The sequence below is a fragment of the Myotis myotis genome, unplaced genomic scaffold (assembly GCF_014108235.1).
Source record: "Myotis myotis isolate mMyoMyo1 unplaced genomic scaffold, mMyoMyo1.p scaffold_m19_p_8, whole genome shotgun sequence".
Taxonomy (NCBI): Eukaryota; Metazoa; Chordata; class Mammalia; order Chiroptera; family Vespertilionidae; genus Myotis; species Myotis myotis.
The window spans coordinates 5,964,055-5,983,794 of NW_023416390.1; the positions used below are offsets into that span (position 1 = coordinate 5,964,055).

General features: G+C 45.5%; 1 protein-coding gene across 1 annotated transcript in view; it reads right to left on the bottom strand.

The window, feature by feature from the left end:
• Window positions 1–19,740, bottom strand: part of DNAH7 (dynein axonemal heavy chain 7) — a 156,748-nt gene that overhangs the window by 68,096 nt on the left and 68,912 nt on the right. The window contains exons 31-40 of the mRNA XM_036319035.1: window positions 18,461–18,643; window positions 17,670–17,846; window positions 16,813–16,944; window positions 15,000–15,224; window positions 13,547–13,744; window positions 11,021–11,176; window positions 9,881–10,049; window positions 7,800–7,926; window positions 4,419–4,638; window positions 584–1,456 (exon numbers count right to left, since the gene is read on the bottom strand). Of these exons, the coding sequence (XP_036174928.1) occupies window positions 584–1,456; window positions 4,419–4,638; window positions 7,800–7,926; window positions 9,881–10,049; window positions 11,021–11,176; window positions 13,547–13,744; window positions 15,000–15,224; window positions 16,813–16,944; window positions 17,670–17,846; window positions 18,461–18,643 (2,460 nt within the window). The remainder of the gene's footprint in view (window positions 1–583; window positions 1,457–4,418; window positions 4,639–7,799; window positions 7,927–9,880; window positions 10,050–11,020; window positions 11,177–13,546; window positions 13,745–14,999; window positions 15,225–16,812; window positions 16,945–17,669; window positions 17,847–18,460; window positions 18,644–19,740) is intronic.

Sequence of the window (19,740 nt, forward strand, 5' to 3'; positions counted from 1 at the left end):
ATGATTTTCTATTATGATGATTTCTTGAGTTATCTATAATAATAAAAACATAATATGCTAATTAGACTGGACAGCCAAACAACCTTCTGGATGGCATTCTGGACGTCCTTCCAGACGAAGCTGCCATGGTGGGGGCCGAGGCAGAGGTGGTTAGGGGTGATCAGGCAGGCAGGCAGAGTGGTTAAGGTAGATCAGGCAGGCAGAGGCAGTTAGGGGTGATCAGGCAGGCAGGCATGCAGTTAGGGGCAATCAGGCAGACAAGTAGAGTGGATAGGGGCGATCAGGCAGGCAGGCAGAGTGGTTAGGAGTCATCAGGCAGGCCGGCAGGCAGGGGAGCGGTTAGGAGCTAGCAGTCCCAGATTGTGAGAGAGATGTCCGACTGCCAGTTTAGGCACAATCCTGCAGGAATTTTGTGCACTGGGCCTCTAGTAATTTCATAAAATCAGATAGTATTATTGATCACAAAATTCTGTTAAAACTACATTTTCCGGGGGGGGGGGAGCGGAGGGGGGGAGTCTACAATAAAAGTCATGACAGAGAATCAACATTTCTAGAAATCTATCAAAAATGTGCATGGCAATACCTGAAACCAGTCAATGGTACAGCAGTTAACAAGAGCCGGGAACTTTCTCAGACGAATCCGAAAGGCATCCCCAATGGGGCTCATGGCCAGGACGACGTGCAGCTGGTTGCGGCAGCGATCGATGAACATGTTGAACAGAGCGATGGGGCTTCCATCGGTCTGTTTGGTTTTATCCCGTTGGCGGTCGAGCTGGCGCATCTTCTCGCATATCTCCTGCTTCTCGTCTAACGCAAAGAGATTCGGCACTTCCCCCGCATTGAGCAGATTGTTGACGTCTTCTAGAAACGACTCCCTTTTAATCTGAGTGTCTGTAAACAGGAAGACCCCGTGCATCTCGCCCTCAGCGCATTTCCTCAAGATCACTTTTAGATCCTCGTGCCACTCGGTGTTACCGTAGCCCTTCGTGATTTCGACCTGGAAGACGGAATAATCAGCCATGTGGGCCGCCAACCTGGTGACAGACTGCCTCCCGCTGCCTCCCACGCCGACCAGAAGAGCATGGCTGCGAGGCTGCTTCAGGATCCTGGAGATGCGGCTGATGTGCTCGATGGCAAATCGGAACAAGACGAGGCTCATGGTCTTCTTGCTCATGTTGTTATATTCCTCCAGGTGGGTCTCCACGATCACCCGGAGGTGGTCCACATTTTCAACCTCTCTGTAGTTGGTGTCCTCCTTCTTGGGGTCATGGAAATCACAAAACATTAGGCTGCGTAAGTCATCTTCTTCCACGACTCCATCACCATTGAAATCCAGATGTTGAAAAAGCTCATGAAAATTTTCATACATATGATGTGTCAGAATTTCTTGAATGTACTCGATAAGCCAATGTCGGTCTGCATTATCCAGGAGGCGATCATAATACACCCTAAGGACCTGGAAAATCATTAAAAACCAGCTTTAGGAACGTACTCTTCTATTTTTTTATTATTATTATTATTTCTGCGCTAATCTCAAGTAATATAAAAAGTACTCTCGGGAAATTTGAATGGGATTTATTAAAAGCATATCTAAACAATTAGACTAACTCATGATCATGTTTATTTTAAACATTTGTTTGATCATACACATATGAGATACTACACAGTTGCATGCAGTTTTCAATAAGTAAAGGTAATGGGGGGGGACTGAAGCAGATGGTAGAGTGGCTGTGAAGACTAGGGAAAGACTGTGAAGGGCTAGAGAGGAAAAACTACTAGGAGCGACTGCCTCTGCTGGTCACTAAGATGAGATAGAGCTGGACACTAGCATCGAAGCTTTCCAACTTCTGTACCGTGGCCTTCCATTCTCCAAGCTAGACAGCAGTTTGAAAATTATTGGAAAATCACTAGATATTATTTTTTTAAAAGCACATATTCTAGAAAAAGAGAAAATGTCTTCTGTGGAAAGCAAGCTTATTTGGGGCATTTTAAAACTATTTTTGTTGTACGTCATTGCAGAAGGCAATCTACTAAAATAAGCTCTGGCTATAGGCACATGCTATGCGGCTGTAAGAAATAGTGAACCAGACTTGCTATGTGAAATAACTTTCTTCAAAGTGGTGTGCGTGTCCTTTGGCCACAGTCTGTTTTGGACTGATCTATGTCCCCCCTAAATTCATATGTTGAAGCCCTACCCCAACGTGACTGTATTTGGAGAGGATTCCTTTACCGTGGTAATTAAGGTTAAGTGAGGTCATGGGGTGGGGCCCTCATCCAATAGGACTGGTGTCCCTCTAAGAAGGGAAAGGCACACAGAGAAAGGCTCTGTGAGGACCCAGTGAGAAGGCAGCTATCTGCAAGTCAAAAGGAAACCCTTCACCAGAACCTTGATCTTGGACTTCTAGCCTCCAGGGCTATGAGAAAATCAACTTGTTTAAGACACTCAGTCAGTGGTATTTTGTTATAGCAGCACTAGCAGACAAATACATAGACGATATAAGAAATGCAAATTCTTGTCAGCAAAATGCCTGACATCTGGGGGAAATCACTTCCGCCTGTCTACACCACCTTCTTCACCTATACAATGGAAGTAGTAATACCTGCCTTGTAAGTCTCACAGATGCAAAAATAAAATGACAACAGGTGTAAAAACCATGAACTTGAGAATTAAAACTACTACAGACTGTCCTGCAGTCAACTTAATGGGTTCAAGAATAATGAGTTCAGCCTTTTCACTATTGACAAGTGGATGACATAATAGTGCAAATGATATAATTGCAGCCTCCTCGTACTCCAAGTTCAACAGCTACTTTTCTGTGAAACAACATAGTTTCCCAACACATGCCAACAGTCACTCCTTGGATGGAGGTACCGAAGACCTCGTACAACAGCCCCAGGGGAAGAGGAAGCTGAGTTAAACCCACCTCACTCATCAGACGCCAGTGCCTAAGCATGACTCAAGCATATCATTATCTGGATGGAACTTAGTAAGAACCTAATGCAGTGTTTCCCAAAGATTGTCAAACACCCGCAGGCACTGGGGAAAGCAGTGAATAAATACAGCTGCTGCTCTCAGAAAACTTCTATTCCAGCAGAGACCATCAGTAAGCAAACATAGAGATGGTATCAGGTGACGTTCAGGTATGAAGAACAGAGCAAGATGATAAGGAGTTATAGAGAAGGGGAGGGATGGTCCAAGGCGAGCCTCCCCGGCCAGTGGATATCTGAGGAGGTCAGTGGCGAAGCCTTGTGGAGAATGGGGCTCAGAATGTTCTAGGAAGAAGGACTATCAAGAGCCGAGTGCCTGAGGGGGAGAGTGCTAGATGCTTCCCAGAGTACCATGTGGCCGTGGCCAAGTGCTGCCACAGGCCACGCACTCCTTCCGGGAGGTCAACAACATCTGCCTCTTGTCTCACTCCCTTCCCACCTTGCAGCATTATTTATGTTACCCAGGTGACCTCCCAGACTTGCAGCCTGTGTCCCCGCCCCAGAGTGTGGACCCCACTCAGGTACTAAGTGGTCTGCAGTGGAGTGAAGGCAGAATCTGCCGGTCACACGTTCCCCAAGAGTCACCTACAGGGACCTTGCTGTGGCCGGAACTTCCAAGCGGAATGGACCTTCACTTGGGCATAAAGTTGAAGGTGTGAGGATTTAGGAATTCAACCTGTAGACTAGAAAGCCCACAGAAACAGAATTTTAAAAGACCCTCTGAAATCTATGTCTCTGTAGCACATCGTTTTAACATAGCAGTGCATCCCAGTTTCCCGAATTTCTTAACTACATCATTAAAATTAAAGTAACCCTATTATTTACATATTAAAATGGAAAAGCACTCTTTCCCCAAAATTCTCATAGCATTTGCCTATTTTAAAAATATCGCACTATGGTTTTTGATGCATTATTTTTTGTATTCTCTCTCTCTCTCACTGTGTCTCCTTCCCTCCCTGCACAAACTTGTACAAGAAAATGTTCACCCACATTCCTGTTCCCAAAGAGAAGGTAAGTATAATTGCATATGGTTTCCATGCTCTTCAAACTGGTTTGCTTTCCAGTTCTTTCGGCAGCCAGTCAAACTCTGAGTAAATAATGTAAGTAAATACATTCACTTCTCATAAAAAACAACAACAAACAGGCCAAAAAGTGTTCCTCCTCAAAATTGTTTGAAGTCAAACTAACAAAGATTAAGTCACTTAGGTCAACAGGAATGCCTAGCAAGGAGAGACAACCCATTTTAAACAGCATAAAATATATGCGTGTGAAACATTTTAAAAATCATCTTGCTGATTGACCTTCGTCATGACGGACAGCACATTGCATTTCAGCAGCATAAACTGCTGCGCATTTCTTCTTGCGCAGAGGTTGCACGAGGAAGGTCTCTGTTTTCTGCACGATCAGATTCCAGTAACACGGACGCTCACCTCGTGAACCCAGAGACGCTTAATGGCCTCTTTGGTTGCCGTGGTTTCCGGTCTGGACAAACAAATGCCCTGAATGACACGGGAGAAGTCCCGCAGGTTGAACAGGTAGTGCGACTTGGCCGGGGTAGGCAAGAGGTTCTTCATTGCCTCTTTGTACAGAATCATCGTACCGTTGACAATCTGGGCGGTCAAAGTTAGAAAATCCTCTGGAAACTTGTAACTTTAAAAGGATTAAATGAAAAGGGGAAAAAGTCAGCAAATACAGAACTCTGACACATAAACATTTTGCATGCCTAACAAAACTTTTATTCCGACTAAAGCAATTGGCTTAGCTTATAGAATTACCATGTAATCTAATAAAAGAGAAACATGGTAATTGGCGTACGACCGCTACCCTTCCCATTGGCTAATCAGGGCAATATGCAAATTAACTGTCAGCCAAGATGGCAGCTGGCAGCCAGGCAGCTTGAAACTAACATGAGGCTTGCTTGCTTCAGTGACGGAGGAAACCAACATTCCCCGCTTGCCTTGCAGGCCTCTGAGCCTGCAGTTTGAAACATTTTAACAACACCCCCCCCCCCCCCAGAAGCCAGCTTTCAGCGAGCTGGGATCTCAGAGCTGGAGTCAGAGCTGGAGTTATACATTGTTTCGAACCGAAACAAACCAGATACCTACTTTCAGCAGCAGAGGCCTAAGAGCTGGAGCCTCAGAGCTAAAGCTTGCCCAGAATAAAAAAAGAAAAAAGAAAAAAAGGAGCGGTTGGGAGCTTCCGTCACCCGCCAGCCTGAAAACAGCCCTCAGCCCCTCACCCAGGCTGGCCAAGCACCCCAGTGGGGACCCCCACCCTGAAGGGTGTGTGACCAGCTGCAAACAGCCATCATCCCCTCACCCAGGCTGGCCAGACACCCCAGTGGGGCCCCCACCCTGAAGGGTGTGTGACCAGCTGCAAACAGCCATCATCCCCTCACCCAGGCTGGCCAGACACCCCAGTGGGGCCCCCACCCTGATCCAGGACACCCTTCAGGGCAAACCAGCCAGCCCCACCCATGCACCAGGCCTCTACCCTATATAGTAAAAGGGTAATATGCCTCCCAGCACCGGGATCAGCGGAGCCGAGAGGCCTCCCGGCACTGGGATCAGCATGACAGGGGGCAGCACCCAAACCCCCTGATCGCCCTGTGGCTCTGTGTGTGACGGGGGCGGGGCCACAACCTCCCTATCCGCCCTGTTCTGTCTGTGACAGGGGAAGGCGCCCCAACCTCCTGATCAGCCCTGCTCTGTGCCTGATACAGGGGAGCTCCCCAACCTTTGATCGCCCTGCGGCTGTGTGTGTGACAGGGTGCATCACCCCAACCCCCTGATCGGCCCTGCTCTGTGTGTGACAGGGTGCGGTGCCCCAACCCGCCTCCCCCCCCCCCCCCATGGGCCCTGCTCTGTGTGTGACAGGGTAGAGCCATAACCTCCCCATCGGCCCTGCCCTGAGTGTTAGAGTGGCGGCGTCCCAACCCCCTGATCCGCCCTGCTCTGTGTGTGACAGGGGGCAGCGCCCCAACTCCCCTATCGGCCCTACTCTCTGAGTGACAGGGGGGAGCTCCCCAACCCCCTGATCGACCCTGCTCCGTGCGTGACAGGGTAAGGAGCCCCAACCCCCCTGATGGGCCCTGCTCTGTGTGTGACAGGAGGCAGCGCCCCAACCCCCGGATTGGCCCTGCTCTGTGCGTGACAGGGGGTGGTGCCGCAACCTCCCCATCAACCCTGCCTTAAGTTTGACGGGGGCAGTGCCCTAACCCCCCAATCGGCCCTACCCTGAGCGTGACTGGGGGTGGCATCGCAACCTCCTGATCCGCCCTGCTCTGTGCATAACAGGGGGCGGCGCCCCAACACCCCAATCGGCCCTGCTCTGAGCCCGACCAGGGGCTGCACCTAGGGATTGGGCCTGCCCTCTGCCACCCGGGAGCAGGCCTAAGCCAGCAGGGCGTTATCTCCCGAGGGGTCCCTGACTGTGAGAGGGCACAGGCCAGGCTGAGGGACCCCCCCTTCCCTCTGAGTGCACAAATTTTTGTCCACTGGGCCTCTAGTTTCTTATAATAATGGTGGAACTTTCACTTCTTTCAAAGTTACTTTCCATTCATTACTGTATTTGTGTGTTCAACGGAACTCCACGAGCAGCAGAACCAACGTAACGGACTTTAAATCACTTCAGTAAGGGGACGTGATAGCCAACCACCGGGCCCAGGCGATACAGCTCAAGTCCAGGATCCACTGAGCAGATAAGTTCCGCCCCTTTTCACTCCCTGGCATTCTCAACTGCTTACAGACAGAATCCACAAAAAACACAGGTGAAACAGTATTTTCAAAGAGAGGAAAGGAAGGAAAAGTATATAAAGAAAAGAAAAGATTTAAAAAGAAACTTAAATGGAGAGTTAAATAGGATAAAAAAGGGGGGCAAAGGGCATGATTGGGGTGGAAAGAACATGGGGGAGAATATTCATTTGGAAAAACTGTCTGTATTTAACCTCTGCCTTGACACGGACCCAGCTGCCGTCCTCCATCCTCCTGGCGGGGGCAGGGAATGGCACTTCCAGAGGCTGGGCCCCAGGGAGCCCAGACGCGTGCTGCTCAGGGGGCGGGCGTGGCTCTGCGCAGCTGCGAGGAGCACCTTCCCAGGGCGCAGGCCGCATGCTGCACGCCCACTGGGACAGGGACGCCCTGGGGAGCGCACGGGTTCTAGAGCATCCCAGTCACAGGGTAGACCCGACATGCCTTCCCCTCGATAATCGCACTAGTGGTGGAAATTCAAAATATTCCCACATAAACATATTAAACCTCAGAATGCAAAATTTGTATGGATTTTTATTTTTATTTATTCATTATTATTTTATATTTTTTAATTGATTTCAGAGAGGAAGGGAGAGGGAGAGAGAGAGAGAAACATGCATGATGAGAGAGAATCATGGATTGGCTACCTCCTGCACGCTCCCTACTGGGGATCGAGCCAGAAACCTGGGCATGTGCCCTGACTGGGAATCAAACTGTGACCTTCTGGTTCATAGGTTGACACTCAATTACTGACCCATGCCAGCTGGGCTGTATGGATTTTTAGGCTAAAATCCAAAGCTTCACACACACACACACACACACACACACACACACGTAAAAAGAAAGCTACTCTGGCTCCTTTTTGGGATGTTCCCATAACCTGGAGATGGGCACAGTGGGGAGTAGGGGGATGGGAGCAATGGTACCCATTATCTTTTCCTCCTCTAGGATGCTTTTGTGGAAAAGTTTAAGGAGCACCACTTATATTGGTATATTTTCAAAATGTTTTATGCTGCCTTAATGAAAAACAAAACAAAAACAAACACACTGTAAATTACTCACCAGGTTTTTAAATGCCAGTTTAAGATTCTAGAGAAGATTGTATACATGGATTTGTCACTAAACTCATTGATCGTTATAACATTGAAATGCCGCATGAATCGAGGAGTCACCGGATTCCGACCACCACCTATATATCGAAAAGGTAACGCTTAACAATGTTGCTAATAGAAACCAGCGTATTTTTCTCTAATATCTTAGAGCATCAGATAACTCAAAAGATGGACAAATGTATGGCACACTGAGAAATTAAGAATAATCAGTTGTTTTGGATAACTTTGACCTCAAAAAAGTATCCCCCTCAAATACAAGATTTTGTTTTCTAGTTGAATTATCTGAATGAGTTCAATTACTTACAGAAAATCTGGGGAAGGATCTCTGTTACCAACAGCCACCGGCCACCTTCTCCAGGACTTAGAGCCCCAAGCAGTAAACGGTGAACATCCTCATGACAATAAGATATTCAGAGGCGATGTTATGCGATGTTAATACACAGAAACCCTGAATGGCCGAGCCTGGGGGTCCTTCCCGCCTGCCTGAGATTCAGCACAGCCTCGGCAGGCAGCCTGACTCTCTTCCCAGATCTTCAGTGAATCTCCCTACGGTTCCTGTATGTGGCTACTTCCCTGGCTGCTCCCATTTTTTAAAAAAATTTGGGGATTGTCTCACTTTCATGAAATAACGATGACATTTTCAAGTATGAGGCTGCAATAACTGACTTAGAGTGTAACACATCATTTTACAAAATGGATATTATCACTTTTAAATACATGACACATTGCAATTGTGTTTTGAAGGGATTCTGTCATGAAATCTTGGTTAAAAAAAAAAGTGATTTTTAAAGTGTATAATATCTCTAACATATATTTTGCATAACAATAACTCGGTCCATGTTCTATGTTTGTTTAGAATGGTAAATCTAGGTTTTATTGTTATCACTGAATTGTACACACAGCGCTGCCTCTGAAAATGTCAAGAATATGTGTCAGGTGTTAGTCGATAGACCAACGCGGTTGTGCATGTCCAGGGATTAAGCAGCTCCTAAGGAACGGATTTCTCTGGCAGGTTTAGGAAGATGGCGACAGGGTTCCAGAAGGAACAGCGAGACATCCATCCCCCGCTCCGCCTCCCACCCTTCCTCCCAGAGAACATGCAGGAATGGGGGCATTGTTAGCACATGGGCTCCTGGAGGGAAAGCTGCCTCGGACCCAGCCTGGTTTCCTGTCCAGTCTCTGCAGCGGCCGGAAAAGTGGGCACGTGGCACAAGGGGCTGGCTCGCAGGGGTGGTGGGGAGGCAGAGCAGAATGAAGCCTGAGACCCAGGAGCAATAGTTTTATTTCAGAGAGGTGGGGGCGGGGGGCGGAGAAGAGAGTGCTGAGAGCAATTACTGACTCAGCAAACTGTCCACACTACAGGTCAGAGGGTTCAGAGGCAAAACCAGGGAGATGGACAGAAGAAGCGGTACACTGAGAAAGGGAATTTTAAAATCACAATACCAGAGCTCAGGAGAAGAACAGTGAAAGCTGTCCGGGTAGGTGAGCCGAGCCACCGCGGATATGCCAGCATATGACATTCCTCCGCATGGAGATTCCCATGGGGCTATCCATTTCTCTCGGAAAATGTCAAGGGTCTCTAAGAATTAACTCTTTGGCCACTTCCTACTTAAATCCCTCTCCACTGCCTGTCTAATCCAGGCCTCACGGGCATGGGGCAAGGTTGGGGAGAGGGAAGTGGTCTCTGAAGCAAGGATGTTTCATATGAAACTGTACAGTTGAAACTTTAGTGAACGAAACAGACACAAGCTGCGCGGAGGCAAGGACAGGAAATGGGGGCCAAGTCTCATACGACGGGAGGAAAGGGCTTCGGAAGAGTTGGTGGGAGAATGGCCCCCACCAGGGCAGCCCACTCTGCAGCGCTGACCATTGGGGAACACTCCCTCAGGTCACAGCATGTACACACAGGAAGTATAGACACGGAGCACTGCACCTCAGATCGTCCCATTGGGTGTCTCTTTCTCCAGCTCTCTCTTTAGATACGGCCAGCGTGACGTTCAATCTTAATAAGCACCAACTTAGAACGTGTACCTGGAGGTCCCATCGCACACATGATCTGAATGTCCACTAGTTTAATCATCGAGCAGTCTTTTAGGTCGTACCAATTCCAGTGATCCAACCACTGTCTCAGCAGCTCAATGGGCGGCTGAGCCCCGTACACCTCCCGCGCAGGCATGTTGACGTCATCTACAAAGACAACCTGAGGGTGACAAGGGGAGAGGGATTAGGAAAGAGTACCATCTCATTAGAGTGTCCTGCTGTGTGAATAATGTTGAGGCAAAGAATCGGATCGTCACTTTATAGAGCACGGGTATGGAAGTGATGGTTTCTTTTCCAATCAAATATTATACCCCTTGGCATCCATGCTCCCAAGGAACAGAGGGACAGTTTTCTAACTAACCTTGTAGGTTAAGAGTTTAGGCCTTACTAATCCTCTCATCCAATTTGTTTCTCAATACGCCTTCTCCTTTTCCCTGGTAAAACTTCAATGCATTAATTAACATGAACAAGAAAGGTGTGCTTGTAAACTGAGAATAACCTGGGGTGGGGAGAGTGCAGTTGGGATGGGTGTTCTTAGTAAGGGAACACAGGTAGGTCGATTGATAACTGGGATGCCTATGGGTCTAGAAAAGCAAGCAGCAAAGACTCTGTGAAGTAAAAATGTTAAAGAGAGAATTGGGAAGGTAGATAATTTCCCAGATGAATAGTCTACTTTTAATTTAAAGGGCAGCTGCTTGCTTTTAATGTCATGCTGTCTCACCCACAATGCACATACAAATATGAACACACTTTTAAGGAAATTTCTTAAACAAAATTTGTGAGAAAAAAAGAACACGAAAACTGTAGCTCAGCCAGCGTGGCTCAGTGGTTGAACATCAACCTATGAACCAGGAGGTCATGGTTTGATTCCCGGTCAGGGCATATGCCTGGGTTGTGGGCTCAATCCCCAATGTGGGGCGTGCAGGAGGCAGTCAGTCAATGATTCTCTCTCATCATTAATGTTTCTCTCTTCCCTCTCCCTTCCTCTCTGAAATCAATAAAAATGTCTATATTGTAAAAACTGTACAAAAAGGTGCCATGCCCCAGCACACGTGGTTTTGTGTTCTGAGTGGAGCAGCATGCCTGACTAGGACACGTGTCGGGTCATGTGCACAGAGACAGAGCGATTACCATTTTCTTGCCCAGAGGAGGACCAAACACTCCCTTTCTTCTTTTGTCCAACTTTGACATGATGATGTTCTGAGTTTGAGCTGCTGTAGTTTGTGCTGAGAAGTTAATTAGCAGAGGCTTGTAGACTTCTTTATTGATTTGAGTTAAAAGAAAGTTCTATATAATAGAAAATAATAAAATGAACCATAGTTGGAATTGCGTTTTGGCATTTTAAAATAAACAAAATATATATCACGCAACAAGAGAGGATCTTAGCCATGCACAAGGACAGGAAATCAATGGAAAGAACAGTTGCCATGTCGATGTGCGTCTCTTTTTGTCCAGGCCCCATCCATTCGGCTACTCTGATGTCCAGAGCCACCATGTACATTACACATCCTATCTCAATGTGGAGCCACAGGAACTGAGAGGTTAAGAGACTTGTAAGGTCTCAGGGACGGGGCAGGACCTTAGACTGCCATTTGTAGCTCTCTGGATCAATGTTCCTTGTAACATAGCTTATTATCTTTCCACTTAAATACCAAGTTATCCGATTGTAAGTGAGGAAGTGTAAATAAGACAACTGCATTTTTGAAATGGAATTCACTGGAAAGTGGGTGCAATCACCATGATGGCTCATCCAGATGTTGTGTGCTACAGATCATCTTGTAGAAGAAGAATAAAGTAGGGAAATATTTATAATACATTAGGTAGAAAAACACAGATGATGAAATAAAATGCAAAGTATGTTTTCAGTTTTGTGAAAAGCAATGTTGTTTTTGCTGGGACTGGATTCGATGGGGGTACAAATGACAAAGGGCTTTGTTTTTTTCCATTCACCACGTCAAGTCTCCGTTCCCTGACTCTTGATGATATCTCAGGTAAATAACTGATATCGCAGTCATTTCTTTTAAGTGCAGGCCAAACCAACACCATGATTTAAAATCTCAGCCTAAACTTCTCCCCTCTCTGCTTTGGGATATTCCCTCGTATAAGCAGCATTTAGATTGTAACACAGGTGCCATTTCAATCTGTTGGGAAAGACATTATTTAATAAACTAGAAGCCTGGTGCTTGGAATATGTGCACGGTTAGGGTCCCTAGGCCTGGCCGGTGATCCGGGCCTATGGGGGCCTTCCGGCTGCCGGCTGGGGCCTCCCTTCCCTGGCTGCCAGCTGCCAGCTGGGGCTTCCTTCATTCTGCACCACCCCCTGGTGGTCAGCACATATCATAACAAGCAAGCAAACTCCCGGTCTCCCCATTGAACTCCTGAGGGGACAACTTGCATATTAGGCTTTTATAAATATAGATGATACTTGGACAATTACTTAACTATATACCCCAATGTATTCCAAAAGGATTAAATGATGAAATTAAAATAAAGGAGGAAAAACAGGTACTGTCATCATTTGGGGGAGTGTGAATTGACAGGGAACCTGCAGTGGGAGCGACTGCTGATGGCTCCTTGCTCCCCTCCACCTGCTGCCCGGTTTCCTTCCTCTCCCACAGCTGCGCTTTGGGAAGCAGCAGAACAGAGGCAGAGGGGCCAAAGTACTACTTCGCTGGCTCTAAGGTGGTGCTCTCTCAGCTGATGTGTTCTTGCCTGCTACCATGCAGGCTTCCATGGTAGCTTCCCTCTGAGAGGAGCAGATGGGCAGGTCCTTCAGATACTCCAAAGGGACACCTGCCCGGCACAGGTCTCTGACACAGGGGACAGATGGCCCCTGCAGCTGAGGCAGTCATCTAGAATGCAGTCATCTAGAATGGAGCCATCTGGAATGGAATCATCTAGAATGCAGTCATCTAGAATGGAGCCATCTGGAATGGAATCATCTAGAATGCAGTCATCTAGAATGGAGGTCCAGAAGACTTAGGCCCTCTTATCTCCCACATTGCCCAGCTGCCCCTGGGAAACTTGGACTTGCCTTGTAAAAGGCTGGGGGTTATTGACTAATTCCAGCCTTTTATCTTCAGAAACCTGAAACTAGAGACAAGAACTGGTCTTTGATCGATATGACCTCCTAACCTCAAGAAACACCCCAAACAGGATGCATAAAGCAACTGAGATTTGGGGCTGTATCTGTCACAGCAGCTAGCATTTCTTAACTGACACACAGTGGGTATGACTCCAGAAATCATTAAGAAAAATTACTAAATTACTAAAAATCACTAAAACTTTTTAGTAAAATTACTACATTACTTATTACTACACAGTAGCCATTCAGATACTAACTGATAAAGTTAAATGTCAAGTAAAATTAACTAAAACACCTTTTCAAGAGATATAAAATTCTTCATCCTGGCCAAGCTATTTTTATTAAAATACCTAAAAAGGGACAGTAATATAGTGATATAAAATGGCATCATATATTTTTCTAAAATAAATCAATTTTCTAAAATAAATAGGCAATTACACAAAAATGATTTGTAGCTCCAACATCTAAATATTTGAGTATTTAAAAATATTAACTCTACTATTTCATGTGGCTTTAAAAAATTCTTAGGAATACCATGCACATTTCAATATTAAAATTTCTACAATACTTACAATAATGTAAGAACTCTTCCCAGTTCCTGTGGGTCCAACAAATATTGATGGCTTTTGATGGGTGGTTAACAATTCCATTAACGCCGAGTAGCGAATCGTGTCCAGAGTAGGTACAATGATTTCATTAAACATCATATCTTTAGGAATTTGAGGGGCGTCTGCCAATTTCTTTATCCATGGGTCCCATCTTCCTACTCCCTGTTTATAATAAACAGCCAAACAGGGAATCTTATGTTATAAATACTTTTAAAAAATATATTGTTATTGATTTCAGAGAGGAAGGGAGAGGGAGAGAGAGATAGAAACATCAATAATGAGAGGGAATCATTGATTGGCTGCCTCATGCACACCCCCTACTGGGGATCGAGCCCGCAATCTGGGCGTGTGTCCCGACCGGGAATAGAACCGTGACCTCCTGGTTCATAGGTCGATGCTCAATCACTGAGCTATTGCGGCCTGGCTGTGCTCATTTTTGAGGGAAAAAGGAGGATATGAAATTATCCACTGGGGATACAGTGTGGGCCCAACTCCACTTGGATCTGTATATATTTCAATAATATGTATTCCTAAACTTTGTCCTCAAGACAGTACTTATGGGAGCTGTTACACAAAAACAAAAAAGTACACAAACACCAGCCAGGGGAGACTGCACAATCTGTGTGGAAATGCTCAGTGAGCACTCCTCACCCAGCTGCGCTCATTCCTGCAGGACCTCTGAGCTCCTGGGAAATGCCAACTGCAGCAGGAACCTCCACGAAGTGTCCTTGACCGGGAAGCCCCTGGTGCTGGAGCCCATGTCATAATACGTCATTTCACCTAGTGAGTACGATCTGCCCATTGGGTATTATTATTTACTAGAGGCCCGGTGCATGAAATTCATGCACTCGCCGGGTCTCTCAGCCCAGTCTGTCCTCTCACAGTCTGGGAGTCCTCGGGGGATGTCCGACTGCTGGCAGTCAGACATCCTTAGTGCTGCTGCGGAGACTTAGTGCTCCCGCCACCACTGCTGCTGCGCTAGCCAGCCGTCAGCCCAGCTCAGGGCTTCTGGCTGAGCAGCACTCCCCCTGTGGGAGCACACTGACCACCAGGGGGCAGCTCCTGCATTGAGAATCTGCCCCCTGGTGGTCAGTGTGTGTCATAGTGACTGGTTGTTCCACCGTTTGGTCGATTTGCACATTAGCCTTTTATTATATAGGATTCCATTTTATTAATGAGAAAAACAAGGTTCAAGGAGATTGGATACCTAGTCCAAGGCCATCCAGAAAGAAAAGGGTTTTATTAGGACTCAAACCTGGAGTGTCTGACCTTCACAGGCCAGGGCACCTTCCTCACTCCACGCTGTCTCTTACGGTAAACAGGGGTGACAGGGTGGTCACAAAGCCATTAGGTGCCGTGTGTCTCCGAGGGGATGCTGCCAGGTTGGTACTTGCACATCCTGCTTCAGAACTCTTACCTCAGTGACAAACTGGTAATCATAAATGGTTTTTTTTTCAGGAAATGGGACGGTGAGTGCTTTTGAAGACGTTTGTTCAGCGCTGCTCAGTATTTTAAACCTATTGCGAGTTACGTCTGAAATTGGACCCTCCATTAGTTCTCGAAGAATCTTATTAAATTTCAACCGATCATCATCTGTACAAGAAGCGCCGATGGACCATATCAACGAAAAGATAAAAATGCCCTGCGTTGGAGAGATGAAAAGACAGAGTGCATTCAAGAATGGCTCCAATCTATCCTTGAAGCTTGAATCAGATTAGCTGATTAATATCTGTGAAAGGAAATTAATAAACTGATAGACAAGAGTAGGTTATCTCAAGATTTTGTAACAATTAGTTTTTTTTTTTTAATGAAACTGCATGCTTTATAAAAAATCTTACTATCAGAGGAGATAATACAATGCAAAGTGCAATTTCTAGCCAGAGTGAAAACTTAGAATGACTACTCTGGAAAATCACATGATATTTTAAGTATATACAGGACCTTGATATTAAAAAGAATATTGAGATAACTTTTATAAATATAAGAGTATTTTAATAAGGAATAATCAGCCCATAATATACATAGTTTTTAAATTTAAATTTTGATACAGTGTTATTTTTTTTAATATATTTTATTGATTTTTTTTTTTTTTTACAGAGAGGAAGGGAGAGAAATAGAGAGTTAGAAACATCGATGAGCGAGAAACATCAATCAGCTGCCTCCTGCACACTCCCCACTGGGGATGTGCCTGCAACCAAGGTACATGCCCTTGACCAGAATCAAACCTGGGACCCTTGAGTCCGCAGGCTGATGCTCTATCCACTGAGCCAAACCAGTTAGGGCAGATACAGTGTTATTTTTTAAAGTAGAATGAATTCATGTTCTTTTGCTTGTCTGTTGAAATTATTATCAGAGCACTGCTTGCCTAACTAGAACTGCCATCCAGCAAGCTTTCTTCTCACCGGACTCAGGCAGACAGAACACGGTCGATGGCAAGGCCAACCGTGAAATAAGAAAACCTGTTTGCTTGTTTCTAAATCAAATCCCCTTTTTACTGCCAATGCGAACACAGTCTTGCCTCTGCTTAGAAAAGCTATGGACTCCACTTTTGACACTGTTCACCTGTTACTAGATTACTCACCGACTGTTTCTCTCTGGAAACTAGTTGAAACCAAATTAACAATTTATTTCACAAAATATAAGCAATAAGAGTAACATAATCACTACACGACAAGCATTGCTATCAGCAATATAGAATTTTTATCAGAGAATATTCAAGGTCTGTTGATAACTTTATTTCTATTTTACATATGTGCTTACAGATGATATATTGTCTTGTTTTTCTCACTCCAAATATATATGTATACACACATATGCACACATACATATTTTAAACATTTATAGCTCACAAAAAAGAAGAAAATTGAGGAGGAGGAAAACAATGAACTGTTATGATCTGGCAGTTGAGAGAGAGGCGGCTCTCATGGCCAAATGGTGCCTGGCATTTTGGAGAATGGTAACCTCTGAGGCTGACCAAGTGGGCCTAGATTTCAAGTAACGGATCTAAGAAGATCGCTGGGCTCCACCCAAACCTCATGCTGCACCAGAACTGCCAGGCCAGGCCTTTCCCTACCAGCAACTGCTGTTGGGGCCTGACTTCTTTCTCACTGTTCAGCGACCGCCCATTGTCCAGCCCCGATCCCAGGGGAAGCTGAGTTTCATGAGTTCGGAAGCGCCGGGGAAAGCATTCGATGGCTGTCCAGCACATGGCCACAGGCAAGGGGCCTTACCTCGAGTAAGGAGTAAGCCTCGCGATCATTTCTCTCTCTCACTTTCACTTCATCGGCAAATTCATCCATAAAACAGTCTATTAGATTCATTAGGGATCGGACTAAGTTTGTATCTGAAGTAGGAGATAATTCCTAAAAAATCAGCAAAAAAAGTCTATAAAGCAAATTAATTGAAACTAGGCAATACTTAAGAGAGTCCCAGCTAATATTTACTGGACTCATTTAGTTCTAACAGCCATAGTACTTACGAAAAGGTCCTATCATGATAATTCTAGTTTTATAGGCAGGGAAACTGAGGCACACATTGATTCCCTAGTCTAGAGTGGCAGCTGTGGGTACCACATCGGGGTAGTGTTTGTACTTTAACCCCTGAATCCCAAGTTTAAAAATTCACTGTCCCATGCTTAGTTAACTTAAGCAAAGACATAGATTCCAATTTTATACCCAAAACATTAAAAATTCTTTCAGAGAAGGCAATTAATTAATTTGCTAAAAAGCTTAGTAGAAAAAAAGACATTTTAAGACTACTTAAAATATAATAGTCCTTTAGAAATTAGACAACATTTTAGAGCACTTTCACCCAGATGTGGTTAGGTACGCCTTTGAGATTCTTTTTAAGAGAGAAAAGATTAGCACCCATACATTTTCTCAAACCCTGAGATGCTTCACTCAAACTATTTTTGATCGAATAAGTATAAGAATAAATTTTTTTTTACTTGAATGAGCAAAAAGGCTTTAGTCAAAGCCGTGAATAAATTATTTTAATATCTAGTAGTTGATCATAGAAGCAGACATTCAAGTGGGCAATTTGGATTTTCTACTTATTCTTTAAGTCTTGAAATCCCCACCCCTCTTACCTTTGTGTGCTTCCTGATAAACTCGACAGACACAGGGACCATTCTGTCAAACAAGGTCACTAGGAATTCCTTCTGCGTGGCATTGAGCGTCGCAGGCAGGAGGTTTACCCAAGACATCATCAGGGGCCTCCAGCCTAACATGTGAGGCTCCATGTAAATCATCCCACACCTGGAAACCTGCAAGAGCAACCACCGCTTAGCATCCAGGCAACGCCTACAAAAGAAATGGGGCTCGGTCCCTCTGCTCCTCACAAACTCTGGGGGGAAGAAAAGCTGAATTTTATTCACTTTCATGATCTAAATTTTTGTCCTACTTGACCAAATGGTCACAGACAAAGAGGAAGAAAAAAAAACCCACCCAGACTCAAATTTGTCAAGGTACGTCAACAGGTCTGTTTGCTCCAGAGAATCACAGATTCTTTCAAAATGAAGTTGACGAGTATTTTTCATTCAAAGCCAAAGTGATTCAGCAATGGAAGCACCTAGAGCAGTGATGGCAAAACTTTTGAGCCCGGCATGCCAGTGTTTTGAAAAACCCTAACTTAACTCTGGTGCCGTGTCACATAGAGAAATTTTTTGATCTTTGCAACCATAGTAAAACAAAGACTTATATTTTTGATATTTATTTTATATATTTAAATGCCATTTAACAAAGAAAAATCAACCAACAAAAATGAGTTCGCGTGTCACCTCTGACACGCATGTCATAGGTTCGCCATCACTGGACTCGAGCATAGAAGCAACAGACAGCACTCCGGACATACAAGCAGATGTCCAGACTGAGCACTTACGGTGGCAGGAGAAGCAACTTCCAAATCCATCGGCTCAAAAATAAGGTTCATTTGCGGTGACATCTGAATAATCTCCCCGCTCATCAGACACAGCTTTTTGTTGTCATCCAGCACAGTGTTCATGTTCTCGATCCACACGGCATCCACCGGGCCGTCGAAGATCAGCCACTTCCTGTCTGGTGTCTGGGTTACGCACATGGCGGATGCGGGGCAAAAATGTGATGATGATGATGATGTGAGGAGACGGTTCAATAATATTTCAAACTAAAATGCAGCTCTCTTAAGATTAATTTCACCATGAAAATGTAAAGGCACCTTTTGAATAAAGTACATATGTGACTAAAGTATATATAATAAGGAACACGTAGGAGAGAGAGAGAGAGAGAGAGAGAGAGAGAGAGAGAGAGAGAGAGAGAGAGAGAGAGAGAAACTGAAGAGGCCTATACACAGTGGGGCGAAAGTAGGTTTACAGGCGTTTGTATGAAAAATAATACAATAATAAATAAATAATAATAAACCTGTGTTTTGCGTATTTGCAACTATAAACCTAGTCTTGCCTCACCCTGCATATGTCATGGGCAAGACACAATATAGCATCTTTTCTTAAGATTCCATCTTTTTCAATGTTTCTGAATTCATATATAACATGTTTCAGAGAGTATGATACGCTAACAACATAACTGCGGGGGCAAACTGCATTTCCATTTGGAGTGTCTGACTCTGTGCAGTGCTGTGTTCATGCGGGTTACTTCCCCTGTGTGCTAAGTCCAATTCTGTGTTCCCTCCACACACATACAGCACACACCCTCGCGGGCTGAGCTGCCTCGTGGTGGCACAGGACATTAATGTCTACATCACACGCACGGTCCCACAAGGAAACACCAAAATACCCGCACGTGGTCTGAATGCAGTACATGCTCAGTCAGCACTGCCAGGTATTCGCTGGCAGGTGCGGAAACAGGCTCTGTGTTCGGGTCAGCCTCTTCATGTACAGAGGCAGAGCCGTGGTTCAAGGTCAGCAAACGTGAACTTGAGTTGAAGTGCTGAGCACTTTGAGTCCATCTCAGCGCATCCTCAGTCCCCATGGCGACCGCATGAATCTATGAGACAGGGGCCTGCCATGGGCTCAGGCCCCCACACGCTCACACTCAGAGGCCAGCTCTGGCCGAGTTCAGGAGCGAGGAGGGCCCATACCTCGGAGATGAACCTTCCCTCCCGCTACTGGCTTCCCACGCCTGTCAGTACTCACTTGGGAAAACACTGCCTTGTAATGGTGAGAT